Source organism: Nanorana parkeri, unplaced genomic scaffold (genome assembly GCF_000935625.1).
Source record: "Nanorana parkeri isolate BGI_ZX_2015 unplaced genomic scaffold, ASM93562v1 scaffold1584, whole genome shotgun sequence".
NCBI classification, from domain to species: Eukaryota; Metazoa; Chordata; class Amphibia; order Anura; family Dicroglossidae; genus Nanorana; species Nanorana parkeri.
Genome location: NW_017307852.1, coordinates 196445 through 213683, shown reverse-complemented (window position 1 = coordinate 213683; position 17239 = coordinate 196445). Strand labels below are relative to the sequence as shown.

Here is a 17239-nt window from a genome sequence, read left to right as displayed (position 1 = left end):
CCCAACATAAACGCCTACATGAATTTTTAAGGGTAACCCCACAAAAAAACATGTAGCATCCTCCAAAAATCCATACAAGCCCTTCATCCTAGATTGGGGCTTAGCTTGGATGTTTAAGGGGGACACCACACAAGGAAAGAAAATTGTGGGGTCCCCACCGAAAATCAATTTCCTTGATATGGATTTAGAATGGACCCCAGAAAAAAAACAACAAAACTAGGACTTGATGGTGTATAAAGAGATGCCGGTATAAGGATCTGGTATGGATTTTTGAGGGGCACTACACTTCTTTTTTCGTTGTGTGGTGTACCTAAAAATAAACCCAAATTACAGGCAGGCTTAAAGGTATACACAGTTATGATGACCTGTCATGCTGCAATTGTCCTGTCAGAGAGGACCTTGAGTGCTAGGAGTTGTGACTGACAACACACCTGCCTGTCCCCAGATATCACAGACTGGCTCACTTTTATTGTAATAGATCAGACTCGAATCAGTGGGGACTTCCACACACTTCCTGCAAATTACTTTGATTAACCAGCATACATTCGCTACACATACAATACCGAATTTCTCCTAATCACACCTCTTCTCCTTCTTAACAAAAAGGGCTGAAGCTCTAATATTTAAGGAAGACGCCTGTTGTGGCCTGTTGGCACTGCCATCAAACTATGGTGCCACCGGCTACATTTTACCTATTAAACCTAAAGGGCTGTAGCTCTAATGTTTTTAAGTAACATAGATGTCTGTGATTGTTTGCGCTGCCATCAAACTGTGATACCACAGGCCATTTTTAAATCTGTGATTTCTGTGGACTGTAGCTTTTTATGGAAGAAGAGTACTGGTATATTGCGTCTCCACATTTAGGCTTGTTGGCAATGCTGCAAAATTGTGCAGCTGCAGACCAGTTTATTCTTTCCCAAAACCAAAGGGCTGAAGCTTGTTTTCCATAGAATGAAACAGTTGCCTGTGCCTTGTGTGTTTGCGGTTAGGTTTGTTTGCACTGTCATGTTGCCCATGCTAATTTTTACCCATCCATATCTAGGGGCTGTGGCTCTAGTTTTCATAGAAAACAGCTGCCTGTGCTTTGAGTCCACAGATTCAATCCTGTTGCCACTGCTCTAGTTTTTACCCACCAAACCCAAAGGTCCATGACTCTCATTGTTATAGAAAAACGTTTAGGGCTGTTTGTGCTGCCATTAGACTGTGGAGCCAATGGGCGATTTTTACCTGAACATACCTAAAGGCTAAAGCACAAATAATTATTTTTTTGGCAATATAGGCAGGGGCGTCCCTAGCTTTGTTGCCTCCTAAGACAGCAGGATGGGGGCGGGGTGAGACATCCTGCCAAGCTCCTGACAACCAGTGACAGCCATAGTTGCCAGGAGCTCAGTGGCACATCGGCAAGAGCATCTCAGAGAGCTGGACAGAGAGATGTGTATGCCCCTCACACATCTTCCAGCCAGGTTTTCAGCTTCTTAGCAACCCGGGACGCTCTGGCCGGAGCAGCATGGCCATGATGCCCTGCCTGCCATCCTCTTATGAGATGCAACAGCCTCAGGCTGCCTCATTATAAGGAAGGAATATAGGGATCAAGCTGAGGTACTACTTGCCTATTATTACCCACACATATTTGAGAGCTTTAACTCTATGTTTTTAGGAAGACACATTTCTGTGATTTCCCACTCTACATTCAGGCCTGCGAGTGCCAGCTGGAGCAATGCCAAAAATATTTATCAAACCAGCCTATCACTGGAACACATTTATTTCCTTAGATTGGATCAGCTACAGCATTTAAAAAAAATAATTATAAATCTTCAGCTTTCATCAAAATAATACTGGATGATTCTGCCATGAAGGTTTTTGTTCAAGCACTGCCCATTGTAGGGTGATAACATTCTGATCCAGTTGTCCTCCTACATTGTCACCCTGTCACAAGGGCTTCTGATAGACACTACAAGTGGCTGTTTTAAAACACATTATGCAGCCATGGTCCACTGTTGTCACCATCACAAAAGCCACCGTAAGAAATGTCAGCATGACAATTTTTTGGCAATTTTCTCTACTCTATTTCTGTATTTATGAGCAAAGTAGCCACCCTTCTAAAGCCGCGTTGTCATCCTGTGGAGTGGGCAGTGTTAGATGGGCACGTAGAATTAGATGGACTGACATATCCTATAGTCACTGTTTACATTTTGGGAGAGCAAAGGTTAGCATGCATCTGTGCCCCATAGCTGGTGGCACTGTAAATTTTACCACCAGATGCATCACAGATCAAGGTGTCAGAGAGGAGCAACTGGGCCAGTTAGTTTGTACATTTTTTTAGGTTTGCTTTAAAGCTTTTCTTTTAAATGGCTAAGCCTTGTTTACGATCTTGTCTTGATTTGTATTGTAACTCTAAGATTTCCCTTATATTGTAAAGCGCTGCGCAAACTGTTGGTGCTATATAAATCCTGAATAATGATGATAATAATAATATTAATTGCACATTTCATTTTAAATGTAACATTTTCTTTGGTGGAATAAACCTTAAAAGAAATTGCAATTAAGTAACTATATTGGTAGGACTCACAAATGTTTTAAAATACATTTAAAATAATGTAAATAAAAGAAAATATACATTTACAATGGAAACAATTTAAAATATATGCGCAGATAAAGAAATAAAAGAAAGCCAATTATGTTTTGTTGATAACTGTCAACATATCATGAGATTAGACAATGCTTTTAATTAAACTGCTGTCAATATTAGCATTCCCAAAAGCTCCTGTGACTTCTTGAAAATAAAGCCTCCCGGGGTCAATTTGAAAATAACCAGCAATTCTGCTAATGACTAGCTGATAATCCTCAGAGAATTCAATGTTTGTTGTGTTGTAAAGAAACTATTAATGAGTGTAAAATTAGGTCTCTGGATATCGATGTGCTACAAATGTCCTTGTGGAATTGTTGTTTGTGTAATATTGTTAGTTTAGCCCTAAGGTGCCAATTTGTATTACAAAGAAATAATGTCTATACGATGTCTATGTAATGTTTAGAGTGGCTTAAGATGGTCTTAATATGGCATTTTGTGTACATACATGTAGCTTATCAATAAGAAAGATATCATCGCATACTACAATACTCCGTTTTGTTTTTGTTTTTTTATACATCGATATAGAGATATATACAGTATATAGATATCTATATAGAAATACATATAAAAGATAGTTAGATATATATGAGATATATATTTAAAAAATAGGTTTTGTTCTTCCCCAGAATTAGATCCATGAAGAGAAGAGAAGCTCACTTTATGGAACTTCAGATTTTATTAAGTCACAATCCATCTACAGAATAACCTCAGTACTGCCATAGTTTCCATCATTGCAATGAAGCAACAATTTGATAGGTTTATTTGACAGGTTTTCTAAAACACAACAAATGGAGAGATCATTTTCAATGATCTTCTATGAAGACTTGCCACAAGAGTTTGATGTCTGTGGGATTTTGGGCCCATTTATGAGGTTGGGTACTGAATTTGGATGGGAAGATCTGTCTTGCAGTTGTTGTTTAAAATGATCCAATGGTGTTCAGTAGTGTTGAGGTTAGGGCTTGTGTAGACCACTCAAGTTCCTCCATCAGATTCATCAAACCAGAGCTGACATTGTGCACAGGAGCACTGTCATGCTGGGACAGAGAAGGGTGGTTGTGATAGCCCTAGAGTAACTGGTGTGTGTGTCTTTAGCCTCAGGATGATCCTGGTAGCTGACCTTTCCGCTCACACAACATGATGCGCCATTCCAGTCCTCCCCGCTCCTCATTCTTCATGGTTAAAGAGCAGACTTTTATCACCGCTGTGTTTTTAATATTTACACGTTTTAAACCAATTAATTAGCCTAAAATAACATTTCTTTAACTCTGTTTTATATGATTTTATTAAGGGCTTTCATGATACTAAACTCTTACTTTGTTAAAGATACTGCTTTAAAAAGTTTGAACGTTGTATTCCGGAGTTGTGGAAGACCAATAGGACACCCATGATGTCCATGTGGCTCCATAAGGTTGGAGAGGTGGAACGAATGGAGGACCTGGTCTCGTCAGATAGGGGTTCCCATGATCAGCACTGCAAGACGTGGTTCTCCTGGACTGAACTTACTCTGACATCTGAGTTTTCTACTTAACTACCAGATGCTCCTACATGAGACATTGGTTTTCTCCCATATTCATGTCCTAGGTGCCCGAGGGACGGACCGCCGCTCCACGGCCAATCTCTTACTTATGCTTCTGTAGTCTTTTTCTTAACCTGTTTTTTCCTTTATCTCCTTATCTCCTAGTCTACCACTGTTAGGTACTATTAGCGTACTATGACTTAAGTCAAATCCATTGACCCGATACATCCCTGTGATGGAGAAGGTTCTGCCTGAACTGACCTTAGAAGTGGGAAGCTTCCTCACCTTGATGTTTATTTGTTTAACTGCTTTTATAAATTCCTAGTGGTACTGCTGTTTATTGACATATATGTTTCTTTATTTTCTTATTGCTCTGTTTGTTGTATTGGAAAATCTTGATAAATAAAGAATATACAGAAGAAAAAAAACAGTTTGAACTTTCTTGCAGGAGGATGACCATTTGTTGTGTTCTCGTGTTGGCTTTTTCCTGAAAACATGTGTGAAGACAACAGAACTGAAGTAGCCATGTTTTTGCTTCTTGGATTTTAAAGCCTACATACATTTAGAATTCCTTTTCTCATCATGTTTTTCATATCATACATAGTGATATTACATGGAAACATCCTCATTATTGTTTTAATATCGACCAATGACCATCTTAAAATACCAATGTTCTTGTTCCTCAAACACTTGGCAATAGCAGACCTCATGATAACCACCATGATTATCCCCATGATGTTAGAAATTATAATAAAGAATGGCATTGTAATATCTGTCACCGCCTGCGTCATCCAGCTGCATTGCTTCTCTGTTTTTGGTTTTGTGCAATGTTTTCTTATTGCAGTTATGTCCTATGATCGATATCTGGCCATATGTGACCCAATGCATTATATTTCAATCATGAAGCCCCGTACGTGTCTCAAGTTGGTTGTTTGGTCTTGGTTAATGGTTGTCTTTATATCAGGTGAATTTATTTTGGTGTATTGGTTACAATATTGTGGCAGGAATAACATTGATCACTTCTTCTGTGATTCTGCTCCATTGCTGGAGCTGTCTACATCGGACATTTCCCTTTTAGTATCAGTTGATTTTTCCCTGTGCATTTTGGTTTTTTTTGTTCCTTTTGCTTTTATCATCGTGACCTATGTCGTGATTTCTTTCACTGTAATACACCTTTCTTCATCCAATGGAAGGTGGAAAGCCTTTTCCACATGTGGCTCACACCTGGCCACTGTATGCACATATTATGGGAGTTTGATGACTGTGTACATTACACCGTCAGATGGAAGATCACCTAATACAAACAAATGTATGTCTCTTTTTTACATTGTGGCAACTCCCCTGGTGAATCCAATTATCTACAGTCTAAGGAACCATGAGATCAGAAAAAGTCTTAAAAAAATGTTCATAAATGTCAAAACACTTCAGTTACACTAAAATTATATCTTCGCAGTTCCTGTTCCAAAGATGCAAAATAGTCATTAAGATTCATGTAAATCAAATGTCATGTGTCTGGTTTTAGAATATTATTAATGTCCAAAGCCCAGCACTCCTGACTGTTAAGTCCCTAAAAATTGATGAGTGCTAAAGTGGCAAACAGGTGGTGCCACTCAATACAAGTAGAAGAAGAGTCACCGGCACACAGAGATCATCGATCATCCAAATGTCTTTATTGATGCCTGCTCATCATATCACATAATAGCAATGTTTCAGGGCCACACAGGGTCCCCTTCACCAGGTAAAACAGTGTGATAACATAAGTGCAAACACAGCAAACATAAATACATCAGTGGAGAATACATCAACCAATTAAAACGTTCCATGTACCCCTGTGACGCCACTATGACGTCATATTCCCGCCATTATCGAGAAATAAATCCTGCATATAGAATGTATACAAAACAAAAGACTACAGTGGTAAAGTATAAATAATAAACCTAAATAATAAATCAAAAGGTACAATGGTAGTATAGCATATAGGAGAAAATATCAATGTGCAACAAATATCGTCACTGTGGGGGGATCAAAAGAAGCTAATTGTTCTATCAAGGTAGAGAGGAAAAGAGAAGTGTGCAGAAGGAAAAGAACCATAGCGAGAAAGATCAGAAAAAGAGGAGAGAAAAAGAGGAAATTCAGGGGGGGAGAATGGAAATAGAGGACCCTGCGGGATCTGTCTCCCAATGACCAAAATGGGAGAGAGTCACCAAAATGAAAGAATTTAAAAGCTGAAGGTGAGAACCCTGCAAGGTAGACAACAGGGCAGCATGGCTTTGTTAGTTCCAAAGAATGAGATCCTAATAGGTTGGACTTGATGGACTAATGTCTTTATTCAACCTCAAATACTATGTAACTATGGCTTTAACTTTCTTTAATCTAGAGAGCTGACAGCTCTTTGCAATAAGATGGCAACAAAGGAAATCAAAGAATATTAACTACTCAATCTACTCAAATGGCTCATAAATGGCTTCACCGCAATTTATTTTTATGAAAAACTTTCAACTCTGGTTTATTTACAGATGCTGCATTACTTCAACGTTTTAAACATTTCTTGCAGCAGGATCTTTCAGGAAGACATGTGTGAAGACAACCAAACTGCAGTAACTGTTTTCTTGCTTCTTGGATTTCAGGGCTTCTATCAGTTTAAAATTATTTTCTTCATTGTGTTCCTTTTGTCGTATATAGTGATATTGAATGGAAACCTTCTCATTATTGTTTTAATATCAACTAAGTAAAATCTGAAATCTGAAATCAGGTGGAGCCCTTCGGTTCAGTCAAACTGAAGGGCTGCTGTACGGGCTATTCACTGTAGCCTGTAAAGCTCCCGAAGGCGGCCGAGCGGCTCGGCCAAGCCGAAGGCATATGCTTTGGCTTGACTGAGCCGAAGTGACACCCAAAGCGGGGCAAACGGCCGGCCGAAGGCCGGCTGAGCGCCTTGCAGATGACAGCTGGCGGAGCCAGCTGTGATCTCACATCTGGCTCTGCCCAGTTGCAATGACAGATCAGCATCCCCAGGATGTGGAATCCTTTAGCATGACATGTAAATGCAACATATCGAAGCCTCACAGGAACCCTTCATCAGGCAAAGTCATCAGGGTCCTGTGAGGCTCCTAAATGTTGCATTAATTTGGGGTATGTAAAACATACCCCAAACCTGTAATTTCAGGAATTGTGGTTTATCCTTGATGCCCTTTGGCAGTGGTGCATGTCCCAATGGTAGTGCTTAGCATTCCCATGCATATTTCTGTGTTTTTCCCTTAAATGAGTCCAAGGCTCTCCTCTAAATGTCCTCCACATGAAGATTGTCTACAGTCAGATACACTGGTGATCCAATTTTACAGCCATGTTTCTAGCTGTGTAAGATAATTTTGATTTTAACTATGTGGTGTTGAGATAAGGGTCCAAGAACAAACATGGTTAGTCTGGCTTAAATACTCTTTAGCTGTTAAGGATCGTATCCAATTTTAGTAGTCTCTACCTTTGGTATACAAGTGAAAAGAGATGTGTCATCCCTCTTTACTTCTATACTGATTCTGCATTTGGGAGACAAAAAAGCCTCTCAACAAACAGATGGTTCATCATAGGAGGGTGAACTCTACTGGTCAGGATTTAGCAGTCTTCCTACATGTGATGGAAAGGGGACATTCTTTTAAGGACAGCAAGGTGCTCGTTATGGACAAAAAGGACAGCTAGAGTCCAAAAAATGTCACACAGGGTTAGGGGCGATCAACAGCACCTGTCAATAGTGGGGCATGTTTCTGGCACTCACCCTTTCAACATTTCAGAAGAAGACTAGCTGATTGTGACTACTACTTGCTATGCACTACTTTGTGGTTACTATACATTTTTCTTTTAAAGGAAAGGAAAAGTGATATACCATGATGAACACCAGGTAACACCTGCATCTCCTCCTCAAACCCCAATCTCCCCCAAAAAGCGTTCACTTGCCTACTACAGTGCTGCAGAGCCCAACAAACAATATTTATGCTACAAATGGCATTTGTTCATCTCAGGTGACCTCTAATACCAGGGCATTCTTCCTCCCGCTCGATTTTCCCAAAAATGTTCCTCCTTCTGATCAATGCCAGATCTCCTCCTACTCATGCAGATGCAATGTTTCCCCTGACACCTGGGGCATTTTTTTCCTCTCACATTGGAGCAGTATTCCAACATGATACCGACCGCAAACACACCTCCTTTTTTGCTCCTTTTACATATTTAGGTTCTGATTATACTGTATACATACATTTCTGTTATTGTGCTTAATCTATCACTTGAGTGCCATCACCTTTATTTGCCCAGTCATATTCATTTGGATGTGGGGACTTACTGAGCATTCATATTTACTTTTATAATACCAATTCCTTAAATGTTGGGACACTTTATACAATCTACAAAAAAACAGAATGCAATGATTAGCAAATTCTTATAAACCCATATTTTATTTGCAATAGAAAACACATCCAGTGTGTAAACTGCGAAAATTAACAATTTTATGAAAAAAATAGGGTAATTTTGAAATTGATGGCAGCAACAAGTCTCAAAAATGTTAGGACAGGGCAGCAAGAACCTGGCAAAGTAAGTGGTACTAACAAGGAAGAGCTGCAAGAACATTTTGCAACTAATTGGCAACAGGTCAATAACATGATTGGGTGTAAAAAGAGCATCTTAGGGAGTCACAGGGTCTCAGAAGTAAAGATGGGCCGAGGTTCACCAATCTGTGAAAAGCTGCATCTAAAAATTGTTAAACAATTTCAGAATAATGTCCCTCAATATAAAATTGCAAAGACTTTAAATATCTCGTCATCTACTGTACGTAGTATCATCAAAAGATTCTGAGAATCTGGAGAAATGTCTTTGCGCAAGGGACAAGGCCGAAACACAATATGGATTCCCTCACATGGCACTGCATTAAAAACAGACATGATTCTGGGATGGACATCACTGCATGGGCTCAGAAATACTTCCAAAAATCACTGTCTGTGAACTTAGCTCGCTGTGTCATCCAAAAAAATCCCGGTTACAGCTCTATCATGCAAAGAAAAATCCATATCCGAACATGATCCAGAAACGCCGCCATCTTCTCTGGGACAAAGCTCATTTAAAATGGTCTGTCGCAAAGTGTAAAACTGTTTTGTGGTCAGACAAATCGAAATTTGACATTCTTTTCTGCAACCATGGGCACTGCGTCTCCTGGACAAAAGAGGAGAGGAACCTTCCGGCTTGTTATCAGTGCTCAGTTCAGAAGCTTACATCTGTGATGGCATGGGGGTGCATTAGTGTGTATGGAATGGGCAGCTTGCACATCTGGAAAGGCACGATCAATGCTGAAAGATATATCCAGGTCTTAGAGCAGCATATGCTCCCATCCAGACGACATCATTTTCAGGGAATGCCTTGTATATTTCAGCAGGACAATGGTAAACCCTGTACTGCATCTATGACAACATCATGGCTTCATAGTAGAAGAGTCCGGGTGCTTAACTGGCCTGCCTGCAGTCCAGAGCTTTCACCAACTGAAAATATTTGGTGATCTTGGAACCAAAAAAAAGACAAAGAAGACCCAGGACTTTTGAGCAGTTAGAATCCAATATCAGGCAACTGGAGCAAGCACCCTGTGTTACACCTGCCACTCTTCCAGAGAACCCTCCTCCTCTATACATGTCGGGAAGTACCACCATACAGGATGACAACACTGAACTGATTTCACAAAAGAGGAATCCACTCACTTGTTATCTCTCGTCTTGACTATTGCAACTCCCTCCTCATTGGCCTTCCACTACACAGGCTATCCCCCCTTCAGTCTATCATGAATGCAGCTGCTAGACTCATCCACCTGACCAACCGCTCAGTGTCTGCAACCCCACTGCAACCCCCCTCTGCCAATCCCTACACTGGCTTCCAATAGCCCAAAGGTTAAAATTCAAAATATTAGCAATCAGTTACAAAGCCATCCACAACTCTGCCCCCGGATATATCTCAGACCTTGTCTCAAAGTATCACACTAACCGTCCCCTCCACTCTTCAAATGACCTTCTGCTCTCCAGCTCCCTCGTCAACTCCTCCCATGCTTGCCTCCAGGATTTCACTAGAGCCTCTCCCATCCTATGGAACTCTCTACCCCAACCTGTCCGTCTATCTCCCACTCTGACTGCCTTTAGGCGATCCCTTAAGACTCATCTCTTCAGGGAAGCCTATCCCACCTCAACCTGACCACTGAACTATCACATTCTCAAACAATTCATCCCCACACAGCTACCTCCTCATGTATCACTTGCCCCTCCCTTTTAGATTGTAAGCCCTCAGGGGCAGGGCCCTCCTCACCATCTTATAAGTACTATCCTTGTCGCACTCTTTACCGATATGTCCCTTGTAGTGGTGTTACATCTGCCACTCTTCCAGAGAACCCTTCTCCTCTATACATGTGGGGAAGCACCACCACACAGGGTGACAACACTGTACTGATTTCACAAAAGGGGAATATTCATTGTCACCCTGTTGAAGGAAATCCTAAGCATGGGCAGAATCATTAGGTATTCTTAAAAAGATAGAAAGTTTACAAAATTCTGCTTAAAATTATGCAGTTTGCATTAGGTCACTATGATGTTTCCCCTCTATTTTTTGTTTTTTTAATCGATTATCATTCTATTTTATTTGAAAGGTTATATTTGGAGTATGATTATTACAAGTAATGAGACACAGCAAAGTTTTGTCAAATTATTCAGTCATCTTCATAGAACCTCAGCTGTCAAGTTCATATCCCCATGGGTTGGTATGCAATTAATTAAACCCAGTGCAGCGTTTTCCATTCCGCTGTTAACACTATAAAGTCAGCTCAACACACGGAACAAGACATTGCCTGAGAAGGGCAAATCCCTCTTCTTACCTGTGATCAGACGGAGAAAACTCATCATCTCCATATTTAGGTCAATTGCAACACAACCTGTTTTTAGTATCTGGCAATAATCTGCATGATATAGAATGTCTTGTGCTGTGGTGCAGTGCTAATTGGTCCATTTGAAGGGTATGGGAAGCCTATTGAAATGAAACATTGTTATATCAAGCATTGACCACAACCTTAAGACATGTTTGTTAGAGTTAGCAACAGTACATTTTATTTTCTGCTTGAGTTTTCTTCCCTGAATTACGAATTATTTAGTGCATTTTTTTAATGCATCCAAAGTGATTATCGTTATAACTAGGGATACACCGATACCAAGTACCGTACTCTGTACTAGTACAAGCACCGATACTTTTCCAGCCTCAAGACTAGACTAGAGAAAAATTCAACAGTTAGGAGGCGGCTGTCATTTGTAAGGAGCACACGGAGCTCCTGGGATTTCTACATCTCTGTTTTAATGTACGATTTTGTTTTTATAAATATAAATAAAGGGATGCACAGATACCAGTTTTGCGAGTACGAGTACTGGTACTTGCCGAGTACTTACAAGTATGAGTACTGATACATTTTTGTTTATTGTCATGTGACAGTTTTTCTAAAACAATACAGACTAATGATTTCAGGACAGTGGTGGAGCGCCAGAGCCAGGTCCCTATAAAGTCACCTCAACACACGGAACAAGACATTGCCTGAGAATGGCAAATCCCTTTTCTTACCTGTGATCAGACGGAGAAAACTCAGCATCTTGTGGAATCCATTTTTAGGTCAATTGCAACACAACCTGTTTTATAATATCTGGCAATAATTATTAGAGATCTGCATGATATAGAATGTCTTGTGCTGTGGTGCAGTGCTAATTGGTCCATTTGAAGGGTATGGGAAGCCTATTGAAATGAAACATTGTTATATCAAGCATTGACCACACCATCAGACACGTTTGCCAGTGTTAGCAACAGTAAAATTACATTTCTACTTGAGGTTTCTTCGCTGAATTACTTGAAAACCTACTGCATTTTTTAATGCATCCAAAGTGATTATTGTTATAACTATCTGTAAAAAAATAAATCAAAGCAACTGGATGTGCCGTATTTTTCTTAAAGACGTCTGGATGGTCATGCAACTCTGGTCATTGTGAATTGAGAAAGCTGGTCTGATGACCAGTGAAAAAACTCCAGCAAAAATACAGCAAGTCCAGTTGCTTTGATTTATTTTTAATACAGATATACCCTGACCTGGATGAATGAGAACCTTCACAAACATACTGTACAGCTATAACTGTTTACCTGCTTTTTTTTAAATCACTAATAACTTTTATTTTTACAAGAGGGTCCTATGGTTTGGTTGATGTATTAAAGTGTATGTCTTTTTTCTTAGCTTTGGATAGAGTAGGGAAGACTGTAATAAGTAAATAAAGGCAACTGGACCTGCTATATTTTTCTTGTTGTTGCTCCAATCAACATAATCTGTTAATCATAACCAGCATTGGGTCAGAGACCGCATGGAGGTAAGGTGTTGAATGCATTTGCATGATTGGAGTCTAGGAGGTGTTATTGAGTCATCTGGAGAGAGTGTTAAAACAGCATTGTTTGTGGCAGACAATAAATGCCTCACCCTCCCCACCTCTATTCAAGCTTGACTTCTCTATTTTTACATACATAACACCAAATTCATTCTAAATTAAGAAAGCTAGTCAGATGATGACTAGTGAAACATCTCCAAGAAAGATACGGCAAGTCCAGTTGCCTTGATTTATTTTTTTACAGATATACCATGACTTGGATGAATGAGAAGCTTCACAGAAAGAGTGAGGAAGACTTAGAACCCCTATTAGGTTTTTACCGCTATCTGGAGATTTGTTAGAAAGATTTCATCTCACTTCCTGTCTACTGACAGCATTTTACCAGACAGGAAGCGAAGGGAATTCTGCAATATCAGAAGTTAAATGGTTTTATTATGTAGAGAAAGGGACAGCTAGAACCCCAGTCAGATTTTTATATCTAAGTGAATCAAAAGTAAAAATCGAAGCACCACTTCGTTATAATCAATATCCGATACCAGTTTATTCCAAAGCCAGGCTGTTTGCCAGTCCAATGCGTTGTGGGGGCTTTTTCTCTGCCCCGTTCATCAAGACTTTAAAATGACAACCGAACAATTAATACAGATTCAATGGTACAAGTATTGTTATGGCAGCTTTGCAGAATTTTGTCGGAAGCCGGTTTGAGCTCAAAAATGATGGAAACGCTGTGAGCCAGTCAATGATCTCCTCTGTGTACATGTGACTGGATCACATTGTTTGTCTGAGAAAGGGACCCCATGTGGCCCTGAAACATCATTTGCTTTATAATATGATAGACGTGAATCAATAAAAGACGAGGATACGTCACAGTTGGAGTTCCGGTGAGTCCTTTCCTTAGTGCTATGACTGGATAGGTCTCTGACTCTGGCTGAAGAAATGTAGAATTGCATTGCCTCTGATGTGTACAACATGATCTGATTTTCGACTGGTTTAGCCATACTACCTCCACACCCCACACTGCTGATTCTGCCTTTAGGCCTGCCATTTTTTTTGTTTTTAATTTCTGTTAGGTCTACGCTAACATTTTATTTTTACAATGGAGATAGGGGGGTATGGTGAATGTGAGTCATGGTGTGATGTGATTTTGGTGCACGCTGCTTTTTAAGCTATTTTTCTTTTTAAATGAGGCTGCTGCCAGGACAGATTTTAAGCAACAATGGTACGCTGCACTTTGATTACCCCAGTTTTTTAAAATAATGGGTCTATCAAGACAAAATATAAACCAAGAGGTTTTTTTTTAGCAATTGCGTTTATTGAAATAATTAACATGCATAGATATAGGTAATGCAGTTTCAATACAGACATGAATTGTGGCATTAAGTGTAAGATGTGTATCACATGAAGGAAACAATGCAATGAGTAAGGTAAATAGAACTCATAGGTACATGTCATAGAGTCATAATGCAGGTAGGGTTCGAACCCAGGAGAGGCGTACTGGGGCAGATTGCTGTGATGTTTTAAGGAAGCTATATACAGCACCCTGGCAGCCCGGACCAGTCATGATCTGGAGTCACAGGGAAACCCAGTGATGACATCACAACATCCAAAAATAAGGTATATAATGACAACAGAATGGCTTTATTTGAAACTTTTAGTAACACTTAGATGAATGGTCCAAGGTACAAAAAAAGAATGTGTGAGTTTAATCAGACTCAGGTCACACACATAAAACTACTTGGATTTCAAGGTCTTCATAATTACAAACTTCTAATATTTATCGGGTTTCTTCTTCCATATTTGTTTATACTAAGTGGAAATATTTTAATTATAATTTTAGTGGAAACTAATGATCAGCTTAAAATTCCGATGTTCTTCTTTCTTAAACATTTAGCTGCATATGATGTCATAATGACCACCATTGTAATACCAATGGCACTGGATATTATCATGAAAGAGGAGGGAAACGTACCACTGGCTGGCTGCTTTATTCAACTTTACTGTCTTGCTGTTTTTGGTTATTTGCAAAGTTTTCTTATTGCCGCCATGTCCTCCGATCGCTATTTGGCCATCTGCAAGCCATTGAGATATTCATCACTTATGAACTCCCATGTTTGTTCCCGGATGATCATTGGGTTCTTGGTCTTGGTTATCACTTTATTATCAAGTGAATCAAAGTTATATCAACTGAATTTCTGTGGACTGAATTCTATAGATCACTTTTTCTGTGATTTCGGCCCATTAGTTGGGTTGTCCACCTCAGACACTTCTATTTTAATACTGCAGGATTTTATTATTTCATTCTTCACCTTTGTTTTTCCATTTGTTATTATTATTATAACGTACATCTACATCGTGGTCACTATTCTGAAGATGTTTTCCATTTCTGGGCAAAGAAAAGCCTTCTCCACTTGCAGTTCCCATTTGTCCATAGTTTGTGCTTTTTATGGAACATTGATCGTTGTGTATATGGCCCCGTCTGATGAGAATTCAACCAGCATGAACAAATATAGATCTCTCTCATACACATTGGTGTCTCCATTGATGAATCCAATCATATACAGCTTGAGAAACCATGAGATCAAGAGCGCTCTGAAAAAAACTCTGGCTGATTTTAAGTTAAGAATATAAAGAAACCGTAGAGTTTGTATACACTGTAGACACCACAGTAAGAGTTATATCCTTAATCACTATCTTGTATGGGCCATTCACACCAAAATCGGACTGAAAACATAAGTCAACATTGCATTGCTTACATTTTTTTCCCAATCTTTAATCTTTTTTTTCTTGTGTTCCTTTGCCTTGTGATTAGTTTAGGGGCCGAGCACACCTGAGTTTGCTTCAAGTTCGAACTTTAGAACATGAAAAAAGTTTGAACTCAAACTTCAAAATCAATGAAAGTCTATGGGACCAGAACTCAGAAAATCAATTGTTCCCTTTTTGTAGGCTTATATGTAAGTTATTGACCATAAAAAGTGTATGGGGAGTAAAGAAATCCCACCGCAGATGCTGGCTAAATATAAACAATTAGGCGAAGCTAGCGGTGACAGCTATCTAGCACCGACCAGCTGTTTACATTTGTACGGCACCTGACAGGACTTAGCTGTGTGAGCCATGAGTGGGCAAAGTCATCATTACTTTGCCCAATCATGGCTCTCAGAGTGCACTGTGCTGTGATTGGGTAAAGTCTTGCACCTGAGCTGTGGTTAGGTGCAAGGCTTTAGCCAATCAGGGCTCACAAGGCACTGTGCAGTGCGCAGTGCCTTGTGGGGTGCTCGGTGGGCGGACAGCTAGCCGAACGCCCTGATAGTTTGCGTGTTTGCCGAACGCAAGAACAGCTGATGTTCAAGTCGAACTGTTGCTCGGCTCGAACATCAAGCCCATCCCTAGTTGTGAAGACATCTGTTTTTGATGTGTTGTGTTACATTGCCCTAAAAAAAAAGTAGCGCATGCTCTACTTTTGTTCAGCATACTACAACTTAATGCAATGCAATGCAGCAGCGTAAACTGGTCCCATTCACACCCATACATGTTTTGGGTAACCTTACATTGGCATCCATTGAATACAGAGAAGAATCCATATCTGAACATGATCCAGAAACACCATCATCTTCTGTGGGCCAACGCTCATTTAAAATGGTCTGTTGCAAAGTAGAAAACTGTTTTGTGGTCAGATGAAACAAAATTTGACATTCTTTTTTGCGGCACTGCGTCCTCCGGACTAAAGAGGAGAAGGACCTTCCAGCTTGTTATCAGCTCTCAGTTCAAAACCAGGCATCTCTGATGGTATGGGGGTGCATTAGTACATATGGAATGGGCAACTAGCACATCTGGAAAGGAACTATCAATGCTGAAAGATATATCCAGGTTTTAGGGCAGCATCTGCTCCCATCCAGACGACATTCTTTTTCAGGGAAGGCCTTGTATATTTCAGCATAACCACATACTGCATCTATGACAACAGCATGGCATTATAGTAGAAGAGTCAGGGTGCTTAGCTGGCCTGCCTGCAGTCCAGACCTTTCACCAATTGAAAATATTTGGTGCATTTTGAAACAAAAATAAGACAAAGACGACCCGGGACTGTTGAGCAGTTGGAATCCTATATCAGGCAAGAATGGGACAACATCCCTCTCCCAAATATTTAGCAACTAGTCTCCTCAGTTCCCAGACATTTACAGAGTATTAATAAAAGAAAAGGGGATGCTACACCATGGTAAACATGGTCCTGTCCCAACTTTTTTGAGACATGTTGCTGCCATCAATTTCAAAATTACCAATTTTGTTCTTAAAATGGTAACTTTTCTCAGTTTAAGCTTTTGAAATCTTTTATATTGTGAATAACATTTGGGTTTATGAGATTTGTAAATCATTACATTCTGTTTTTTTTTTTTAGTTTCAAAAGATTTTAATTTTTTTTCAAAATACGAAGCAAGTAGTGCACACACTCAAACAAAGTGCGCATGTGTGGATAACGGTACAGGCATTGACATTAGTGTATAACAAAAAATATGCTCATCAAACATGGCAATCGATAGCGATCGCCTAATCTATGTTAAGAGAAGGTAAGAACCCATTCTGTCAGGGGTCCCAACAGAGATGTCATAAGCAAACACATAATAGAAGAAATAATAAGAGAAAAAAAAGGAAAGGGGAAAAAGAAAAAGAGAGGAGGGGGGGAGG

General features: G+C 39.8%; 1 protein-coding gene and 1 pseudogene across 1 annotated transcript; both read left to right on the top strand.

Moving 5' to 3' along the window:
• Positions 1 to 4640: 4640 nt before the first annotated feature.
• LOC108798910 lies at positions 4641 to 5582 on the top strand (annotated as a pseudogene).
• Positions 5583 to 14251: 8669 nt separating this feature from the next.
• On the top strand, positions 14252 to 15187 carry LOC108798909 (olfactory receptor 469-like). The gene has a single exon (XM_018570715.1). The coding sequence runs from the start codon at positions 14252 to 14254 to the stop codon at positions 15185 to 15187; it is 936 nt and encodes a 311-aa protein (XP_018426217.1).
• The last annotated feature ends 2052 nt before the right edge of the window (positions 15188 to 17239 follow it).